We start from the raw sequence: 21,440 nt of genomic DNA, 5'->3' as shown, positions 1-21,440 counted from the left end.
AAACATAGTTAAAAATATAGAAATATTTATATTTTGGATTATGACTATTTTTCTCACAATCTTTTAATTAACGGTGAAATATACATGTATAATATATTTCTATTTAAATTATTTTTAAATTTTTTATGTGTAATCCTCTGTGTGTGTATAAACTTGTAAGTTTTTCTCAATCTTTACTCTCGTATTTATTAAAAAAAAAGGAAGGGTATTAAAAATTTCTATCACCGAAAACAAAAACTGCCATTAATTTTTTCTAATATACATAATTTCATGATGAATCAAGAAAATTTCACTTTTTATGATGGTATGAGTGAACAAGACAAAATCATAAGCCTCTGTCACTTTGATTTTCTCACTGAAGAAGGAAGAACGTGTTGAGATTGCCGTTACATGGCGACATAATCAAGTAATTCAATGCCTCGTCACAAAGAAAAGACAAACACCATTGAAGGCATCTAAAATTTTCTTGACGGAATGTTTGATACAGATATCATCACAAAACGAAAGCACAACAACATAAGATGCAAAACTGATGTACATTCTAAATTACATTCTAAACTGACAAACTGGTGTATATTAAAGCATAAGAGCAGCTTTGAAATCATGTCAGACTAAATTACATCAAAATTCAATGATCACAGATACAAATTAACAGTTGAAGATCCCTCCAATACCATAAAACTACAATGAATTTCGTCAGCAAACGAATCAAACATCAACAAACAACACATACAAACCACCCACCCGTAGGAAAAAAAGAAAAACAACACTACCGTGGTTGATGTTTTTCCCAGTCTCTATGCTGATCCAAACTCGGTAAACCACTTCTCATGGCGTTCAATGTCGGCCTGAGAAACACTTCGTTGGACCTTTACCAAAGCTTCTTCAAAGTCACACATGGCAACAGGGTCCTTTGAAATCTCATCCTTGGACATGTTCTTGATTTCATCACGAGTCTTTCCTGCTATCTTTCGCCTCATACCATTCAAGGAGGCGTCACGACACACATTAGTCAAATCATCTCCACTGTATCCCTCTGTCCGCCGAGCCACTTCATCTATATTCACATCAGCCGCCACCTGGTGAAAGTGGAATACCAGTACCATCATCAGCAATAACAGTAATAATAATCCAATCATGATTCTGCTACCCTTTATTACATAAACTGTTTTTAGAGTAAGTTTCTTGCCCTTTCAGATCACAACACAATTTTATTGACTTCACAAATGCTCAAATTGAATAAAGCTCAAGTCAACATAATTGATTGATTCATAGTATAAATCAATTATAGCTCCACACAACAAAAATTATAAGGTGAAAATCATATATGGCCAACACAGAAATTAACATCACAACTTGCCTCAACAGTCTTCAAATTTATCCGGATCAGCTCTTTACGACTCTCGAAATTTGGAAGAGGAATATATATACGTTTTTCCAGCCTTCTCCTGTGTTGCATTAAAAGCACCAAATTGAATCAGAAAGCGTAGAGAAAAGAGATTTTGTCTTATAACATACATAACTAATCGTACATTTTTATAACTTACAGCTTAAATAGTAAAGAATACTATGCAGAAAAAAAAAATGTAAACCTTAATGCCTCATCTATATCCCATGGGAAGTTAGTTGCGGCCAAAACCATTACTATTTTACGGCTACCATCTTCATTTGTGGCACTATTGCTTACACCATCAACCTGAACAAGAAGTTCAGATTTCACCCTTCTAGATGATTCATGCTCCCCAGATGCCCTGACAAAGTAAATGTGAATTCAATCAGAACTCAATATAACTTCCATAATCAATCCAAAATAAAAGTGAAGCTAACACAGCCTACGAATGTGTACAAGTAATGTAAGCAAAGGATTGAATGAAATTTCATTTTGGGGAACCATAAAAAGTTTGAAAGACTACTGCATAAAATGGATGTCTTAAAGAACAGGATAGCCTCACCCCCTTGCATTGCATAGAGAATCAATTTCATCAATAAATATTGTGCTTGGTGCATATGCTCTTGCAAGATCAAACAAACACCGCACCATGCGTTCACTCTCACCACGCCATTTTGAAGCCAAAGTTGCAGAAGATACATTAAAGAAAGTGGTCCCACATTCAGTAGCAACTGCTTTAGCAAGAAGTGTCTTCCCGGTTCCTGGAGGTCCAAACATGAGAACACCTTTCCATGGCCTCCTGATTCCCTGAAAGAACAAAAATAATGAGCACCAAACTTCAATATTCCCCAAGACATTTAATTCACAGAGATTCAAATGTGCGGATATTATGAGATTTCTTATAGAATAGGCCTAATCAACCAAACAAATTTCTAATTAAAATTTCAAAAAGTCATACGCATGTAACCAGAGAAGCATGAACTTATTTTGCAACAATAAGTCCATAAACAAGGCTTAGTTGGAAACCAAATTGTATGCAAAAGCAGGTTATCATAATGCCAAACCAAATATCTAAAATAACCACCGTGATAACAATTGGAGTATCATGTACAAACCACAATTCCAAATTATTAGTTTTAAAATAAACTATGATTATTAAATATAACTGGATTGTAGCATTAAGTAAGCCAGCTTTTTACAAGAATTCAGATAGAAATTTAATCAAAATTACCTGGAAATATTCAGGCATCCACAAGGGAAGCACAACAGCTTCTTCTAGAAGTCTTTTTGCTTCAGTAAGTCCTGCAACATCATCCCATCTAACTCCAGGAGAGGTTTCTAACACATCCCTTTCAAGCATTGCAGCCAATTCAGGATCGGGACCTTCATATTGACCCTTCTTTGACTTACCATCTTCAGAATCACCATTTTGTCCATTCTATTAGCAAATGCAAGGACAAAACCACATATCTAAGAAGTTAGACGTTTTTCAAACTATCCAGACTCAGGGATGCAATATGTAAAGGGCAAATTGATAATCCGAGAAACTACACAACATGAAGAAGAAACACTTCACCGTGGATCTAATACAATATTAACACCTGGATGCATTAGGCTAAGGGTGAGTTGGCATGCCTCAACTTGAGCCTCAGTGAGTCAAATATGTTTTTCTCATTGGCTAGACGTTTGGTATTGTTTAGAACATGTTTCCAAGCTTTAGACACTAGTCTCATTGAAGTTTTTAGAATCAGCTTTTGCACAACACTAAGGACATCTCCAATAGAAGCACAACACATGAGTTGCTTCATACATTAAAACGTAATTTGTGATCCGACTCTGTCCCATCATCACAAAGCAACTCACACTCACTACGCTCCAGTGGAAAAAACTCTAAAGAACTTCAAACAACTCACAATTTTATATATTTTTTTGATGTATACTTCATTACTGAAAATAATATTGATTGTTCCATTGAGTAAAATAATTTGTATTATTAAGGTTGAGTTACTTGGAGTTGCTTAGAGAAGCAACTAGAAAATTTATCAAGTATCTTCGGAATACCATGTGATGTGAGACCACTCCAATGGAAGAGTTGCTTTTAGTAACCCAAAACAACCCCTAAGCACCTTCCACTAGAGGAGCTCTAACTTTAGTCATGTTATTTCTTCCACTAATATTGGTTACACTCTAGTCTATTTGGTGACAACATATCCAAAATAGACTTCGAGTGCAAGTTTCCAAAACAGCATTACAAGTTGAAACCAGTTTTCTAAAAAGTGTAATCCAAACCAAAAAACACTGCACTATAAACTCACATTTACTTACAATCAATTCTAGATTACAGAAAAAGTTAAAGATAATCCAAACACAAAGTATGTCACTACATAACCAGTTTAAACGAGAATCGATTTCACAAAAATCATGTTCATTCAATGTCAAAGTTGCAACCACTCCTCCAAACACACCCTATCAATGCTAAGAACAACCTATTCAATAATTAAGGCGTCATAAGATTAAGCAAATAAACCAACAAAATACGGTTGAGTCCACCAACCAAATTAAAAAACTATCCTTAGAAACGACTTCTCCAACCAACAACATACAGTGAATGTTGTCCAACAAACTGCCTCATCAAAGTTGAAACTTACAGTTACAGCTGCAGTATCCGTCTTGGTAGACTTTCCAGAAACATTGCCTTTCTTTCCTGCAGCAGATGCTCGTGTCCCCGAGTTAACCCTACTAGTAGCACCCCCACCTTTAGCACCACCACGCCCAGTTGCAGCACTTCTAGCAGTAGCACCTCGAGCCCAGGCCCCATCTTGGGGGGATTTGCGGGTACCAACTTGACCCGCCCTGGCGGGTCTCCTACTGGTATCCCTACTGGGTGGGCGCCATACATCAGGATCATCAAACGGAGCAGGACCGCTTGATGAAGTGGGGTACTCATCCAACGGCTGGAAAACAAAAGACGAGGACTTGGCAGCAATGGGAGGCGAAACGGCGCGTCTCCCAATTGGGTTTTCTTTGAAAGCCCTTCTCTCCGCATCCAACTGTTTCACAACCTCGGTTTCTTCCGAAAGCGCTTTCTTCACATTCATCCATTTTGCGCGAATCAAAGGGTCCTCGACGGTGCTTAGGTGTCTGAAAGAATTCACGAAAGGAACGAATCAGTGAAAGGGACAGAAATTGCACGAAATTGAGAAGAGAAAGAGAGAGAAAAAAAGAGTACTTGTTGATCTGAGCAAGGGCACCGTCGAAGAAGATGATGGAGGTGTCGTAGAGTCCTTCCACGGCGTAGTCTCTGGCTAACTTGAGGTGCTCTTGCAACCCTCCCAAGGAACCTCCAACCATTATCTTCTTCTTCTTCTTCTGATTCTCTGCTTCTGGTTCTGTTCCTAACAGTGACACTTCCTCCTTGGAACGAAACGAAACGAAACGAGATGGTGTTCTTAGATGGGCTTTGAAGTTTTGAATTTGAGTCCAGTGAGATGGGGCCACCAGCCCACAACCACTTTTCTTTTCGTAAATTATGAAGTGGCCCAGTTTCTCCTAACTATTCCTTTTTACACTTCTATTTCTTCTTTATCTATTCTGTTGAAAATAAAATGTCAACGTAACGTTATTGTTTTTGCCTTTTCATTTTGAAAATCTAACTCTTTATAGTCCTTTTATTCTCTTCTTCTCCCTTTTTATTTGAATTCTTTGAGTGGAGTTTCGTGTAATCATGTCAAGTCATTCCATTCAAAATTCAGCACCCTAGATATTCTTATTTTTAATATTTTTTTTTCACATAATATTTACAACACCGTATAAATATAAATATAAATAAATTTTATCTTATAAGTCGATTTTACTTTTAAAAATTTATCTTTGTTAAAAATCTCACATCGACTAGAGGTAAGGCCAATTCATAATATATAAGTGAGTGCAATCTTCACTTCACAAGTCGGTTTTGTAAAATTGGATTAGGCTTAAAGCTCACTTCTAACATGATATCAGAGTCAAGTTAAAATCTAACCCAATGAACGTTATTCAACATTCTGTTTCACCCGTAAAAAAATGGTGTGTTTATCTTATTAACCAATGGAATCAAATTCATTCAACTTGCATTTAAGGTTGACTAGATTTGTAAAGTCCATAACAAGTCACGTATGTTAATGAAGGTCTGTGATCTGTCCGAATAGCAGTATAAACAGCAAGATGCATGTAAATTTGGATCGACAACATTATATACAACATTAATGCGTAAATAAAATACTAATATTTCACAGGAAACTGTTTTAAAAAATATACAACTTCATTTTATTTATTTTTTTCATCCAATAATATAGATAGAAGTTGAAAGTAGAAGTTACCCAATCGTTGATATGGCACTGTTTATGATAAAATATTTTGACGATGAGTTGTATGAAAAGTAAACGTAGAATCAAACGCTTTTGTTTTTGATCTGAACGTTTTTTTTTTAATAAGTTGATCTAAACATTGGAGTATTATTATTTGAATAAAGTAAAGTTGGGCCACCGTTGTAAAAGCCATTAATGGGGTGGAGTAATACTGATACCAATGACATTCAAAAAATTTAAAAAAAAAGGAACAAGAAAGTAGGTTTCAGTGAGGGAGGTTCAATCCATACAAGTCATTTTTTTTTAACTAGGTACAATAAATAATTTAATATTTATTTTTTCATTGGAAAGAAAGTTTAAGTTTATTTCATTCACACAAAATTGGTATATGATGAATATTTATCCTCATTTATAACCTATGAAGTAATCTTATCTCTATTATCTCTAAACTGAACTTAAATGATAGTGTGTGATGCTTAAAAAAATTAGGAATTTAGTTTTTATATTTAAATTTTTAAATTTTTTTAATGTTTGTATTTGTATTATCACTATTTAAAAATGTTATGTATCAAAATTTAAGTCTGTCACATGTCAAAATTATGTCATCTTCTATCTTATAACTCCTATAATTTTGACATGTTACATATGATTCAAATTTTAGGGTTAAATATGTTTTTGATCCCTTAATTTTCAGTGAATTTTGAAATTAGTCCATTTTGAAACTTTGGACTAATTTAGTCTTTCATCTTTCGAAATACGTGGATTCAGCCATTTTAATCAAATTTTGTTAGATTTATTTGATGTTTCGTATGTATCTCAGGATTGTAGTTGAGTTGTGTATATTGTTTGACACATTTTTGCTTCAATGTTAAGTCAAATACTATTATGAAACGTGCTTAATATGTCAAATAAACTTAATAAAATTTGATTAAAATGACTAAATCGACGTATTTCGAGAGATGAAAGACTAAATTGGTTCAAAGTTTCAAAATAGACTAATTCCAAAATTCACCAAAAGTTAAAGGATAATAACATATTTAATCCTAGATTTTAACACATGATAAATCTAAATTTTTATATAAGACACTTTCAAACTAACACTCATTTAACCGAAAGTAAGTATCACATTAATTTTTTTCAATTAATTTAAAATTTATATACAAAAACTAAATTGAGTAAAAAAAATATACTAAAAACAAAAGGAATCAAAAGGGTGCCATTTTTTTTTAGAAAAAATTGTGCAATAATAAGGAAAGAAAGAAGAATGTGTTTGGTTAGAGAGTTCCAAATGTGGTGTCAGAGTTGGCCTGTTATGACCCAATCTTGAATGTGAATAGTCCCAATCTAGTTGAAAGGGGCAGCTCATCCATTTATTTCAATTTAACTTCTGAGTCTGTGTTTTTTAAATTATTTCACCAGCTGGAAAAAAAAGTTACGTTGAAAGTGAAATACTAAATAATTATTTGTACTTTTTTAGTGTTCATTGTGATTTTGTACAATTGCATTAACTATAAAAAAATTTATATATATATATATATATATATATATATATTTATATATATTGAATTGTTGCTAACGACAAACAAAAGTAGGAAAACCATGATGTTAAAAAATGTGGGTGGTTCATGCGCGGGTAATTTTTTTCAAATTTAACGAAGTGGTTAATTTTTTTAATAGATTGAGCATCGATGATGATAGTAGTTATCACTTAAACGCAAAATCATAAATTATATGGTAATTTAATTTAGAGAAATCATAATTAAATATGTAAAATCTTTAATGTTTAAAAAGAAATCTATACATTAAAAATCATTCTTACCTCCGTAAAGTTATAATTATTCACATAATGTATACGTACGAGTTTTTAAGTGACAAAGTTTTGAGAAATCATACTTCTATTGAAAGACACAGTAATACAAATTGATTTTATAATTCGAATGATACAAAATCAATTACCGCTTATGTGTTAAAAAATAGACATATAAGAACGAAACATAAATTTATCAGAAATTTAATTATTACATACAGGCTTGTGTTTTTGTCTTTGTGAAAATTAAAATTACTTTCTTTTTGAATTTTTAATTTAATTTAGTTCAATAATTTTTATAAATACATAAATTTAGTTATTTTAATCATATTTTTATAATTTTATGTAATGTTTTAAATATGTTTTATGATAGTTTTTAGTTAATATTAAAACAAAAATATGTAAAATAGTGTAAAAAACTCAAATGTTGTCATGAAACGCTTATAAAACATCAAATAAACTCAAAACAATTGTTAAAATGCAAATACGCGCACTTATAAAGTTAGAAGACTAAATTAAGACAAAATTTCGATAAGGAACTAACTTTAATTTATGAAAGTTAAGGAATATATATATATATATATATATATATATATATATATATATATATATATATATATATATATATATATATATATATATATATATATATATATATTATGTTAGAAAGAAGAAGCATTATAGATATACTTTTACAAGGTTAGCATTGTCAACAAATGCTTATCAAGTTACATTATAATAATGGACATGTATATCCAAATAAATGGCAATTCCATAGAATGAAATTTAAAGAATAACAACAAAGTTTTGGTTAAATAAAAGTTTCACTAAAGCATATTCATTAATGTGAATAAATATTGTGTCTCATTATTACGACAATCTATATTATACATTATAGGAATAATAAGGTTGAGGTGTGTATATTATCGTATTTAATGTTTAAAATATCTCTTAATGATCCAATGACATATCTGAATTAGACTAATTGGGTGTATTTTGTCGCTTACTATTAAACCATTTTTGTTGTTTTCATATTTAATGTCTTCAGAAGAACACTCAATAACTTCACATAAGAGAGTAAGTTGGACATTTCATATCAACTATAAATATGGACAAATTATAATATATAGGTAGATGCAATTATATATGAATGACAACAAGACAAAGGGAATGTGAGTTTGATAATTTCATCCATATTCTCATTCTCAAAGTTAAAATTCATGCACATTTCAGAGTCGGATATTGTTCCACCATTCTAAAACTGCCATATTAAAACTGTCATATTTATTTCAATATTTATAGTGATACTCGTACACACTCGTTTACTTTTTTCAAATAATTTAAAACTAATAAGAGTATAAAAAAATTTGAATAAATATTAAATAATTAAAAGAGCTAAAATGATTAAATATGTACTTTAAAAATAATAAGTCACATAATTAAGAAAAAATATAATTTCTTTTAGATTGTCTAATAAATTAAATATGTTTTAATTAATATTTTTAAACTAAAACAAATACGAGGACATAGATGGAACGAATATGTGTATAACCATCAAACTCTCACACTCAATTAAAAAAAAATTGTTATACCTATATCCAATTAATTTCATGAAGTGGAGTTGTGGTATTGGCACTACTAAAAATTCTTATATTATGTGAGATTTTTTTTGCAAATTTGTTAAAACAAATTACAAGAAAATACCTTTTTTTGCTATTTTTTATAAGAATCTTAATTAATAAGTAATTCTTTTGTGGGTAATTATTTTCTATAAAATTATAAAATTCATATGTAGTTCATACAAAATTTGTTGTGAGAAGTATTTTATACAAAATATTTTGCAAAAAAATTGGTAGCAATTTTCTACAATTTTTTTTATAACAAAATTTATAAGTATTATCAACGAAAAAAATTTCAAAACAAAATTGACATAAAATATGACTTTTTTTTAGTAGTGTGAGGTAATTTAAATTTCACAATCATAATAATTAGTTAAGAACGTGACACTTCTTAATATTTATTATAAGTCACTATGCGTAATAAATTCACTGAAAAATGTTTTCAATTAATTAACAATGATTTTAAAATTAACTGTATAAGTAATTTTTTTTAACGTCCAAGGGTAAAAGAAACATATAAATATGTTTGTTAATATTAATCGACTAAACTCAAAGTTTGACTTGAAGCAGAATTTATTTCTATTATAACATTTTATTTGATTTAAAGGAAAACAAAAGTAAACAAATTAGTGTGGTAGCCTTAAGAGAATCGACAAGGAAAAAACGACCTCAACTAAAAGTGAAAAAAGCAATACTTAAAAGTCAGAAAATTTAACTATGAAATATAAGAACTAAGTTAAAGTAATAAGGAGTTAGATTAATGAAGTAATTTCTTTGGTAATATTTTATTATTAATTTAAAAAGATGGTTATGGGGTTAATTATTTTTTACCGACTTCTATTATTATTTTTTATCTCCAATTCAAAAAAGAAAATTGGATGGAAGTGATTTTTGTATATATACCACAACATATATTAATTTATTTCTCCTAACATCAAAGTATGCATTGTTTTTACTTGAATAATGGTGAATAAGACGAGTGATGATTTCTCCACTTATTCCTTTCCTTCTTTGTCCTCTTTGTTCTATACTTTGTTCTTTTAATTTTCTAGTACGAACAAAATTCCAAATATAGTTCTAATTTCAATTATTATTACGAAGTTTCCCTCTCGACCAATGCATTCAAAGTACCAATCCATGCAACTGCTGAGTTTCAATTATGTTTGTTTTTTCTCTCTTCAAAGCTCTCAGACAATGACCATCATCGTGCATGTGTTCTTTATGGCTTTTTCTTTCCACAATTTTATACTCTGAGTTAAATTAAATATATTTTTGGTTTCTCAACTTTCAGTAAAAATTGGAATTAGTCTTTTTTCGAAATTTGGACCCAATTCAGTCCTCTAATTTTGGAAATGTGTGAATTTAGTTCTTTTAACCAAATTTTGTTAAGTTTATTTGACATTTTGAACACATTTTTTAGCCAACATTCAACTAACGTTGAGGTGAAATTGTGTCAAATGGTGTAAACAACTCAAATGTTATCATGAAATACGTTTGAAACGTCACATAAACTTGACAAAATTGGGTTAAAAGGACTAAATTTACGTACTTATAAAGTTGAGAGACTAAATTGAATCAAAGTTTCGAAGAAAGACTAATTCCAGTTTTTACTAAAAGTTAAGGAACCAAAAACATGAAACGCGTTTGAAACGTGAAATAAAGTTAACAAAATTGAGTTAAAAAGAATAAATTCATGTACTTCTAAAGTTAAGGACTAAATTTGATCAAAGTTTCGAAGATAGACTAATTTCAATTTTTAGTTAAGAAACCAAAAACATGAAACGCGTTTGAAACGTCAAATAAAGTTAACAAAATTGAATTAAAAGGACTAAATTCACGTACTTCTAAAGTTGAGGATTAAATTAGATCAAAGTTTCGAAGAAGGACTCATTCCAATTTTTAGTTAAGGAACAAAAAACATAAAACACTTTTGAAACGTCAAATAAACTTAACAAAATTAAGTTAAAAAGATTAAATTCACGTACTTCTAAAGTTGAAGGACTAAATTTAATCAAAGTTTCGAAGATTAACTAATTCTAATTTTTACTAAAAGCTAAGGAAACAAAAAACATATTTCACCCTTATATTTTCATGGTTAAACTTTTTGTTGGTTAAGTTGATGGAAACCAAACACGTATTATAGTTTCCATGTTCAGATTCAGAAATTTCCTTCACCATGTTAGTAACGTTGAAGCCACAAGAAAAATTGTTTATGTATTCAAAATTTAAACAAAGTTAGGTTGGACTTCACTTTTTAAATTTTTTTAGGTTATTTCTCATCGCCATCTTCGTGTGACCTAAAGAACCAATAAGGGTTCACTTTTGACAAGTCAACAAAGAAATTTAAACCTCATCAAAGGGATCTTGAATTTGTCTCCAATGGGAGGGTCCACTGGGTACCATCATGTGATGCATGGTGAACACTTATCAATAAAACATATTTACAAATAATAATTAACGTTAACCTTAACAACTAATCCATCAACTCCATTTTTTAACCTACGACTATACTATATTGTATTAACCCTATAAACCCAAGTCAAAAATATGTGAAAAAAAAATCGTATATCTTGGAAATAGACCATACATGTTATTGTTTAATTAATGCATTTAAAAGTAAAAATAAATAAATAAATAAATTCTACCTATAACCCATAATTAAAGGAATTCTTTCCATTAATTTTAAGAAAAAACAAGAAGTTAATGAGGTTGGAAAAATGTGGATCCATATGTTGACTTATGCACACGTTTATTTTAATTAGTGATGCAAGTTTTCTATGTATGATTAAATATACGACCAATAAGAGAAAATTTAAAGAATTGGACAATGATATTTGAGAAATACTAGATTAAAGGGTTAAATAAGTTTTTTGTCCCTCAAATTTTAGAATTTTAGTGAATTTTGGAATTAGTTTCTCTTTGGAACTTTATATCAATTTAGTCTTTCATATTTAGAAATGCGTGGATTTATTGATTCTTACCAAATTTTGTTAACTTTATTTGACATTTTAAACGCATTTTATGATATAATATTTGAATTAACATTGAAGCAAAAATGTGTCAAACGGTGTAAATAATTCAAATACTATCATAAAATACGCTTGAAACGTCAAATAAACTTAACAAAAATTGGTTAAATGGACTAAATTTACGCATTCTTAAAGATGAATGACTAAACTGGTCAAAATTTAAAAAAAAAAAAAACTAATTTTAAATTTCACTGAAATTTGAGAGAAAAAAATATATTTAACTCTAAATTAAACTATTAATCTCAAATATATAGAATATATTGAAATGGATGAGTTGGGACTTAGGACTTACATATTAAGGGTAGTTTCACTTAATTTGTGGGGCAGAGAGGAGCCACATGCCCCTCACATATGCATATGTGTGTCCCAAAGCTGCTAAGTCACATGCTTAACATATTAAATTGCCATTGTTTTGTTTAATTTTATTTTGCATATGCTTCAAAAAAATTCAAAACATTCCAAAGTTTTTAATTACCTTGTCTAGCTGTTACACTCTTAACATGGTTTCTTTTTCTTTGTCAGAATCTCACTCTGTTTATGACCAGAAATTTGAATTTGGATTTGCACAATTGGTACTTGAGCCACACAACCTTCATAATTCTGCACCAACATTTGAATTCATGTTACACAAAAATAAAATAGGTTTATTCAATCAATTTCAAACACTTTTAAAAATAAATTACGTGTATCGTCTTTAGAATGAAAGTTTTTTTAATATATTAAAATAAAAGTCACACATGTAATGGTATATATATATATATATATATATATATATATATATATATATATATATATATATATATATATATATATATATATATATATATATATATATATATATATATATATATATATATATGCATATCACTGTACTAACTAGGTCAATGTATCGAAAGAATTTATGTTTAATTAAATTTCAAATTCTATTGATGTTTTTTTGTTTATTAAATATTCAAAATATTTTATTTTTATTTGAGTTATGTCGTTTGATTTTTTATTATTCAGATATATAACATTTTTGTCTCATTGATCTCTACATATTGGTTATATATATAGGTAAATGTGAGTTTCTGTAATTAATGTGATAATAATATTGTAATTAAGATAAAATGATGAGTGACTTTTATTGTTTTTATTTAAAATATGTTAAATAACATGTCCTTGATGACTTTTATGATATCTATAACAATAAAGAACTTTTTTTATCATTACATTGATGACTTCTTAATATCTAATACGTTTTTAATAAAATTAATAAAAATCACTCATCATTCCATATTACTCACTATATTATTTTATATTAATTTTATAATGTTACATTTTTTTAAGAATTAGAAATAAATATATAAAATATTAAATTAAAATAACTCAAAATACAGATAAACTAAATAGAAGATAATAAATTAAAAGAAATTATAAAAATTTTGAATACTGAGACCTAATATTTGACTTCACGAATAATTAAAAAAGGAATTTATAACAAATTTGAGCGTTTATAGAGTTATATATATATATATATATATATATATATATATATATATATATATATATATATATATATATATATTTAAAAATATTTACTTACATATATGACATTAGGTAGTTTTCAATTTTAATGTATTTATAAAGTTCAATTCAATTTTAAATGGGTCATTCCTAGAAAGTTGATTGAATCCATTTTTAACGTGTCATACTTTAAAAATATTAATCTTCCTACGATTTTTTTTAAAGTAAAGGTAAACGAATATTTTTTTTTTTTTCAAGCCATCTAAATACGCTACAAACAACTTTTAGTTGTTGAATTCTAATTTAAAGTTAGATGTATATTTTAATATGAATTGTTGATCGGAAAATTATCTTAGTATGAATTATTTAATTAAACTAATTTAAAGTTAGATCCCATTTTTTAAATATTTTAATTAAATAAAACATATTTTGATTCTAAAGTGTTTTCTTTGAGTCCATATTCTCTATTATTTTTTTTTGTGTCCTGCTAAACATTAAAAATACATTGTGTTAATATTTTAAATCTTTTTTAATATATTTTAAAACGTCAAAATAATGGTAATCAGTGTATTATGGAAATACAGTAGATAAACAACAAAAAAACCTAGTAGAGAATCCAAATTCGTTTTGGTTTTAGCATTTTAACAAAACACGGACACATTTTTAATGTTAACATTAACTATTACAATACATTTACATATACTTAAAAATATACAACAAATAAAACATAACTAAAGTAAAATCCAAAAATAAATAAAACAATGACACTAAATGAGTAATATATAAACAATATGAAACAACTAAGATCTTGAAATCTTTTTGCTGAATCTTTTTTTTTTTCAATATTTGTCAAAACATTAACTCTTTTCAACAATGTACCCTACCTAAAATCACATTAAATATGACTATAGTGAAATTAAATTAGCACACACACACATAAAAAAAAAAGGACCACCATAGCTATATACATTGGTGCAAATTAATGTTAGAAGAAGACAAGTGTCTCTACCTAACTTGAGTTGTCTTGAAAAAGAATGGAGATAAAAGTATGACCAACATTTAAAATAGATATAAGTTTGGATCAAAGAATGACCAATGAGTAACAATAAATAAATGAAAAAGAATATTAAAACCTGCAGTCATGGATTAGATTAATGTTCATCTACACACAAGTCCAATATTTTATTTTAAATATTAAATTATATATGTAAGGTATGAGGTGTAATGTAAAATGCTTAAATATTTATTTATTTATTTATTAAATCTCATTCCCATACTTTAAAATATCATTAAACCACTTTAAAAATAATCAATGACATTTAATAAATTAAATTTAATACCTTGCTCCTAAACTTGAAATGATATGGGTTTTATTAAGTTGTTATAGCTGTTAACTTTTGAATCAATAACTGCAACTTCTTAATTGTTGTTTCTTTTAAACTAAAAAAACTAAAGCCATAAATATTGTAGGTTCAAAGTTCACACATCACTAGAAAAGCACCCTACAAAAATCCACATGCCACTGTTATATGTTAATACAGTTTCAACTTTTAAGGAACCCACTCTCCAACCAATTTGACAAAGTTAATTCTTAACCTAAATCTCTCAATTACCAAACTACCCTTTCAACTAATTCAAACATCAGTGTCTGCAACAGTCAAGAGTTGTTACAAAAAGGGTATGACAGTAATTTCAACATACACGACCAGATCTCAGAGGAAGCTATGTTACCTTAAATCTAAGATTACTGTTATTATAAACATAAACAGTAAATAAGATTTTGTAGAAGTCATATAAAATATATAAAAAAAGTATTTTTATATATGAAATGCTTGTATATAAAAAGATGATTTTTTTAAGAATTTATTTACGTGAAATTTTGGGATACCAGTTTAAAACATGTACTCTTGCTATAAATAAAACAAAAAAAACAAAAGACATTCACTCACTTGTGATGAACTGGCTTTCACTTTTGAGTCAAAAGTCAACAATGAAATGGCACTGAGCCACATATATTATATTATTATTTCTTCAGAAACAATCTTTATCATCATTAATAAATTTTTAACCTTTCCCTTTTTTCCAGCATAGTTTCACCAAGATTTTAAACAACCTCATCCCGCTCAGTCTCTTCCTTTGTCCCAAGCTCCTCCCAAGAAAGGCTTTGGAGCCCTTTCTCTCTTTCTCTCTCTCTGTCTGTGAGCTCCTCTCTCTCTCTCTCTCTCTTCAATGGAGGTGGTGGAGCTTGCAAGATAGACCAGGTCATTCTTCTTGCATTGGTACTGAAACAGAACATAAATGTTTTACCTTTTTGTCTTGTCTTTTTACAATGTCACGTCTTTGATGATACCCGAGTCTGTTGTGTTGGTGATGTTGCTTCTGGGTTTCTGTTCATCCTTGTGTTGGGTTTGCAAGAGAAGGAGTTAAAACAGAATGTACTAATACAAAGATTGAGTTTTTATTGTTTTTCTGTGGAGAATAGAGGGTGCATTTGTATGATTTTCAAAAGGGGATTTCCCAAGTGAACTAAAAGGAAACACTACACATTTTGATTGAAGATTGGTTTGGTTGGTGCTTAAACTCTTGAACTTTTTGAAGTTTTGGAATGTTGATTTACATGGACAAAGACAGTTTTTTTTTTGGTAATATCCACTCGCAAAGAATATTTCTTTCCCTTTTCCATACCATTTTACTGACAAATTGCTGTTGGGGTTCTTTTTATTCCCTCCTAGCTGTTCAAAACTCTGATGTCCACTACACATGTATTTGCTTCAACTTGCATATCTTTCTTTCTTAAGCAATTGTATCTTTGAGTGGATATGCAGTAAGCATTTTTATTTTTCAAAATTTCTTTGGTGACAAGATCGTTCTGTTGGCCACTCTAAGAAACTTCAATTGAAGTTTCCCTGCACAAAGAGTTCAAGAAACAAGTTGAGTTAGCGGATGAAACCATAACTTAGTTCCTGATCTCACATGTTCACTGTTTTCAGTAAAATCTTTTAACATTCTTTCCCCATTTAGACAGTGAATTTTTTTTCGCCTTATGCAAACCTGTTCTCCTGCAAAAGGGAAAATGTGATTTGTGGACTTCTTGTTAACTTTGTTACTACGCAGTTTTTATGCTAAATTCTCTCTAAGCTAGATTGAACTTTGAATGTCATCCAATAACTAACAACCTACTAATTTGATCACTCACTCTGCATTTACAAAATGGACTTAGTCCACCATGTAATCACGAAATTATGAGGAGAGTACTTGAAAGTTTGAAAATGAAGTTTGTTTTCTTGGTGTGAAGTTTCTGATCCGGTACAAAATGTTGCATCTGATGAGAAACAACAGACACTAGTATTGTTCTGCTTTGCTTTTGTATGATTCGGTCTTTTTGTTGCAGGATTGACACACCACGATTATAGTTCTTCCTGCTGCTCAGAATCTTTGCAGAGATGAAGAAAGAAAGCAGTGTTACCCTGAAAACTGGGGAGCTACCTGGTCGAGTGACACGGGCTCGGGCTGCTGCTCATTGTTCATCAGGAAAGCTACCTCCTTTGAAAGAGAGAGCACAGCAAAATCAGAAACAGTTATCCAGAGTTAATTCAAAAAGAGCAGCTTCTGATAATACATGTGTTCCTCGTAAAAGGAGGACCGTTCTTCAGGATGTTACAAATGTTTGCTGTGAAAATGCTTACACGAGTTGTATCGACTCAAATAAAATTCAGGTCTTTTTCGTGACGAAGCCCCAACCTTTTAGAGCAAGAAAATGCTTTATCTCTCGTTGTTCACTGTTTACTTTCTTTCTTGAAATTTGTTGCTGGATTAATGTAACATTCATGGAAAGTTATTCTCCTGCCCTCACTTAACATTGTGTTTTTGTGATTTATAGGCTAAGAAAAGAAGGCTTTCTAAGGCTGGTCAAGTTAATGACTCCAAAGTGGTTCCTTCTGAGGCTGTAGATTCACTGCAATTTGAAGTTGACTCGAAAGAAAAACGTTTGCAGGAAACGGCATTGAAATCAGAAGATACTATGTGCTCAATTAATTTGGAACAGAAAGAACTTCTGCGGCCAAGTTCCAATGAGTGTAACATGGATGTTCGATTGCCTGAAAGTCAGATGTCTGGAATATCTGGTCAACCTTTGATTTCTCAGAAGAAAGGTTTTCCTCAAATACTCATAGGACTCATACTTTGTTTGTACTTTAGTTTCTTAAATTTGAGATTGTTTATCGTGGTGTTCAAGCAAATGTATCGTGAGACAATAATGTCATAAAAAATTGATGTTTCCTCTTAATGTTATAACCAATTGTTGCATGGAAGCATTTAACTGAGAATAATCTGTCATCATATGTTGTATAAGGCTTTTCACCGGGTTTTTGAATTTGTTCAATTCCTTAATATTAAATAAATCACTATTGACATGCATAGACAACTATTTTGCAGCCAAGGAAGATAACCTTTTGAAAGTTTTAACTGCGTTGAAGGATCAAGACATCACTAGCATAGACGATGATCTTGGGGATCCTCTATTGTGCAGCCTCTATGCTGCTGATATCTACGACACCATGCGTGTTGCTGAGGTTTGTGCCATAAATATAATGTCATTTGTATGCAGTGGTCATCATGTCTTTACCCTATGATCTTATTTTCTCGTCAACTGTGGTAGTTATGAAAGCAAGTAAATGTCTACCTTTTTTCTGCCAACTTTTCCATGTTGAGGATTTAAGTATTGTTTTCTTTCTGTACACTCTACATAGGTGGAAAAAACAGGAGCCTTTAGTATTAGAAAATCAGTGTTTCACTCTTCGCATTAATGGTGGACTGATAAGTAGAAATAGTCACCTCAACAGCTCTGACTGGGAGTGTCTTCTAGATTTTGAATTTGCATCCATCTAACTCCATGACTAGGACACTATGAAAACACAGTTTAAGTTTACATAGCTAAGAATAATAGTGAAATTGGAGAGTTTTGATTTGTCATTATCTAATTAATACTAATGGGCTATTACATGAGCAACACCCAACTATTATCACAATGGATGCTGATAAAATCCTGAACTGGGTTGTTGGTTTTAGAATAACTTGATCTGAATAAGAAAAAAAGTTGCTGTAATTTGTTTGTCTTAGATTATGTTTGCTGTCTTAATTTGTTTGTCTTAGATTATGTTTGCTGTCTTAATTTGTTTCTGATATTCTGTGTTCCAGCTTGCAAGAAGGCCTCATCCTAATTTTATGGAGATGGTGCAGCAAGATATCACTCAAAGCATGCGTGGAATACTGGTTGATTGGCTTGTAGAGGTTTGTTTCAATTAATTTTCTGAATTGGTAATAAGGAAAAAAAATGCTTTAGTTGTCATTGAAGTTGGAGTGAGGTTGATGATGCCAAAAAATGCTTTAGTTGGACGTAGATGATAAGAAGTTTCACTAGGAAACTTTTTTGTGTTGTTCAGAGACCAAACTCTGTTCTGAACTACTATGTTTTTTCTTAAGGTTTCGGAGGAATACAAATTGGTTACAGACACTCTTTACCTCACTGTGTACCTCATAGATTGGTTCCTCTCCAAAAACTACATTGAAAGACAGAGACTTCAGCTACTTGGTATCACCTGCATGCTAATTGCCTCGTAAGTTCTCAAATTTTGACTGTGTCCTCTCAGTATTATTCTTGAACTGAACATATGTAATTACTTTCATGATGTAATGATGTTTGAACTGAAAAAAATGATGTTTGATTGATCTTGGTGTGTGGTTCCATATCCAATTGATGCTTAATGAATGGTCATTGTTTAAGACCTTGATAATTCAGCTCAGGCTGAAAGGTGGAATGAAGAGATTGGAAAATTTGTTTCACTGTAAATTGTAATGCATTTTGAAATGTTTATTTTTTGTATTATGGTTTCTGTGGTTGAAGGAAGTACGAAGAAATTAATGCCCCGCGTATTGAGGATTTCTGCTTCATTACAGACAATACATACACCAAAGCTGAGGTATGTCACTTTTCTTCAATAAATGCTTTACATGTATGAACTTAAAACTGAAGTTTTTATCAAATAAAAATTGAAGACTACTTAACTTACACCGATGCACAAGAACATAGAACCTCAATCTCAAACATCATATTCTAGGACTTTTCAAACCTCATTTTTAAAACTACGGATTATGCTGGCAGAAGTAAGAAAATAATTTTGTGAACTTTGCAATTGTTGAATAATGTGAATGGACAGGTGCTGAAAATGGAGAGTCAAGTGTTGAAGTCGTCTGAATATCAACTGTTTGCTCCCACTATACAAACATTTCTCAGGTACTTTCAGTCATTTTTATCATCAAATAACATATCAAAAAATGAAAAGATCATATAAGAAAATTTCAAATTATTATTGAGAGATCTTAATGCAATTGCCCTTTTACATTCTTGGTTCTTAGGAGGTTTCTTCGGGCAGCACAAGCTTCATACAAGGTGAAAATATTGATCTTGGGGCAATGCTGCCAAATCATTTGGTTTAGTAATACTAAGTTACTAACCTGGTGAAAAATGTGCAGGATCCAAACCTTGAATTAGAGTACCTGGCCAATTACCTAGCTGAACTAACACTCATGGATTATGGTTTCTTGAATTTCCTTCCCTCTATCATTGCTGCATCAGCAGTGTTTCTTGCCCTGTGGACACTGGATCAGTCAAACCACCCATGGGTTAGTTTTTCATTCATATTTTCTCTTACACTTGAAGCTAGATAGCATGAATCACACTCATTCCTTTATTGCAGAATCCAACACTTCAACACTATGCCAGTTACAAAGCATCAGATTTGAAAACCACAGTTCTTGCACTGCAAGACCTGCAGCTGAATACTGATGGTTGCCCTCTAACTGCCATTCGCACAAAATATAGACAAGACAAGGTATAGATACAAAAAAAAACACTTTTTTCCCAACATTTATACAAATCTGAGCAACACCCTTTTCACGGTTTTCTTTTCTTGCATGATGTTGATAATGGATGTGTTTTTGCACCAGTTCAAGTGTGTAGCAGCTCTGTCTTCACCAAAAGTGCTTGAAACTTTGTTCTGAAGACAAAGATGATTGACCAACCAATGACTTAGACATTGTGAAATCCTTCCTAATGTAATCTTCCCTTCAACTACCATTCGTTAATCACCGAGATACTATGTACATTACATGCTAAGCTGTCTGATATTATTTATGTACACAACAAATATTTGATGTTTTTGTATGTACATTAATTATGAGCGGTCTAATGTAGAACTAGAATGAACCCTTAGATGAGGCTTAATGACTTAGACATTGTGAAATCATATGTTGCAGTGATGACCTTGGACTCCCTCAGTCCTTTCGCTGTGTATTTGGGATAACTATGAATATTAAATTCTTTCGATGATCGATTATTTGTATAATCGATTATATTGAAAGTTCATTGGACAAGTTTATTGAGAAGTTGTACTAAGATAACTATTTTTGTTTGGAAGTAAATGGTAATAGACTTTTTCATAAGGGAAAGAGTATGTATCTGGAGAAATGTTCAAAGATAATTGAAATTACAGTTTATTTGTATTAATCAAAACTTGCAATAGCTAAATCACTATAGATGATCAGGAGTTCTTCCCTTCAATTCTTTACCTTCTCTTTTTGCTGGATATGTAGTTTGTACATATTTTATCTTTGTTTCTCGAGTCTACAACGAATTACTGACGGGTTTGAAAAAGTTGAAATATTTGATGATTCCAATCACACATTATT

At 30.4% G+C, this 21,440-nt stretch overlaps 2 protein-coding genes across 3 annotated transcripts; one reads left to right on the top strand and one right to left on the bottom strand.

Moving 5' to 3' along the window:
• Positions 1-535: 535 nt before the first annotated feature.
• LOC114167167 (katanin p60 ATPase-containing subunit A1-like) lies at positions 536-4,845 on the bottom strand. Its single transcript, XM_028052157.2, has 7 exons — positions 4,620-4,845; positions 4,039-4,531; positions 2,622-2,828; positions 1,953-2,197; positions 1,593-1,751; positions 1,361-1,448; positions 536-1,079 (listed from the first exon to the last, which is right to left on the bottom strand). Exons 1-7 carry the CDS (start codon positions 4,739-4,741, stop codon positions 798-800), a joined length of 1,596 nt encoding a protein of 531 aa, XP_027907958.1. The 5' UTR covers positions 4,742-4,845; the 3' UTR covers positions 536-797.
• Positions 4,846-15,793: 10,948 nt separating this feature from the next.
• CYCA2;4 (Cyclin A2;4) lies at positions 15,794-21,137 on the top strand. Of its 2 annotated transcripts, none has more exons than XM_028052516.2 (12): positions 15,794-15,973; positions 17,086-17,410; positions 17,575-17,845; positions 18,129-18,265; positions 18,891-18,983; positions 19,176-19,309; positions 19,597-19,672; positions 19,910-19,986; positions 20,109-20,142; positions 20,226-20,375; positions 20,450-20,584; positions 20,700-21,137. In XM_028052516.2, exons 2-12 carry the CDS (start codon positions 17,138-17,140, stop codon positions 20,751-20,753), a joined length of 1,434 nt encoding a protein of 477 aa, XP_027908317.1. In that variant the 5' UTR covers positions 15,794-15,973; positions 17,086-17,137; the 3' UTR covers positions 20,754-21,137. The 2 variants fall into 2 exon arrangements, with proteins under 2 accessions (XP_027908317.1, XP_027908316.1); XM_028052515.2 differs by having other exon boundaries at positions 15,798-15,955.
• The last annotated feature ends 303 nt before the right edge of the window (positions 21,138-21,440 follow it).

This window comes from Vigna unguiculata, chromosome 10, assembly GCF_037176805.1.
Source record: "Vigna unguiculata cultivar grain cowpea cultivar isolate G323 ecotype 2 chromosome 10, ASM3717680v1, whole genome shotgun sequence".
Classification (NCBI taxonomy): domain Eukaryota; kingdom Viridiplantae; phylum Streptophyta; class Magnoliopsida; order Fabales; family Fabaceae; genus Vigna; species Vigna unguiculata.
Note: the sequence above shows the minus strand (reverse complement) of the source record. Positions and strands in the feature narration are given on the sequence as shown.

Coding starts and splice junctions, on each gene's coding strand:
- LOC114167167 (XM_028052157.2), bottom strand. CDS start 4,741: ATGGTTGGAGGTTCCTTGGGAGGGTTGCAAGAGCACCTCAAGTTAGCC. Junction 1,449..1,592: donor GATATAGATGAGGCATTAAG/GTTTACATTTTT, acceptor AATGCAACACAG/GAGAAGGCTGGAAAAACGTA. Junction 1,080..1,360: donor TAAATTTGAAGACTGTTGAG/GCAAGTTGTGAT, acceptor CACTTTCACCAG/GTGGCGGCTGATGTGAATAT.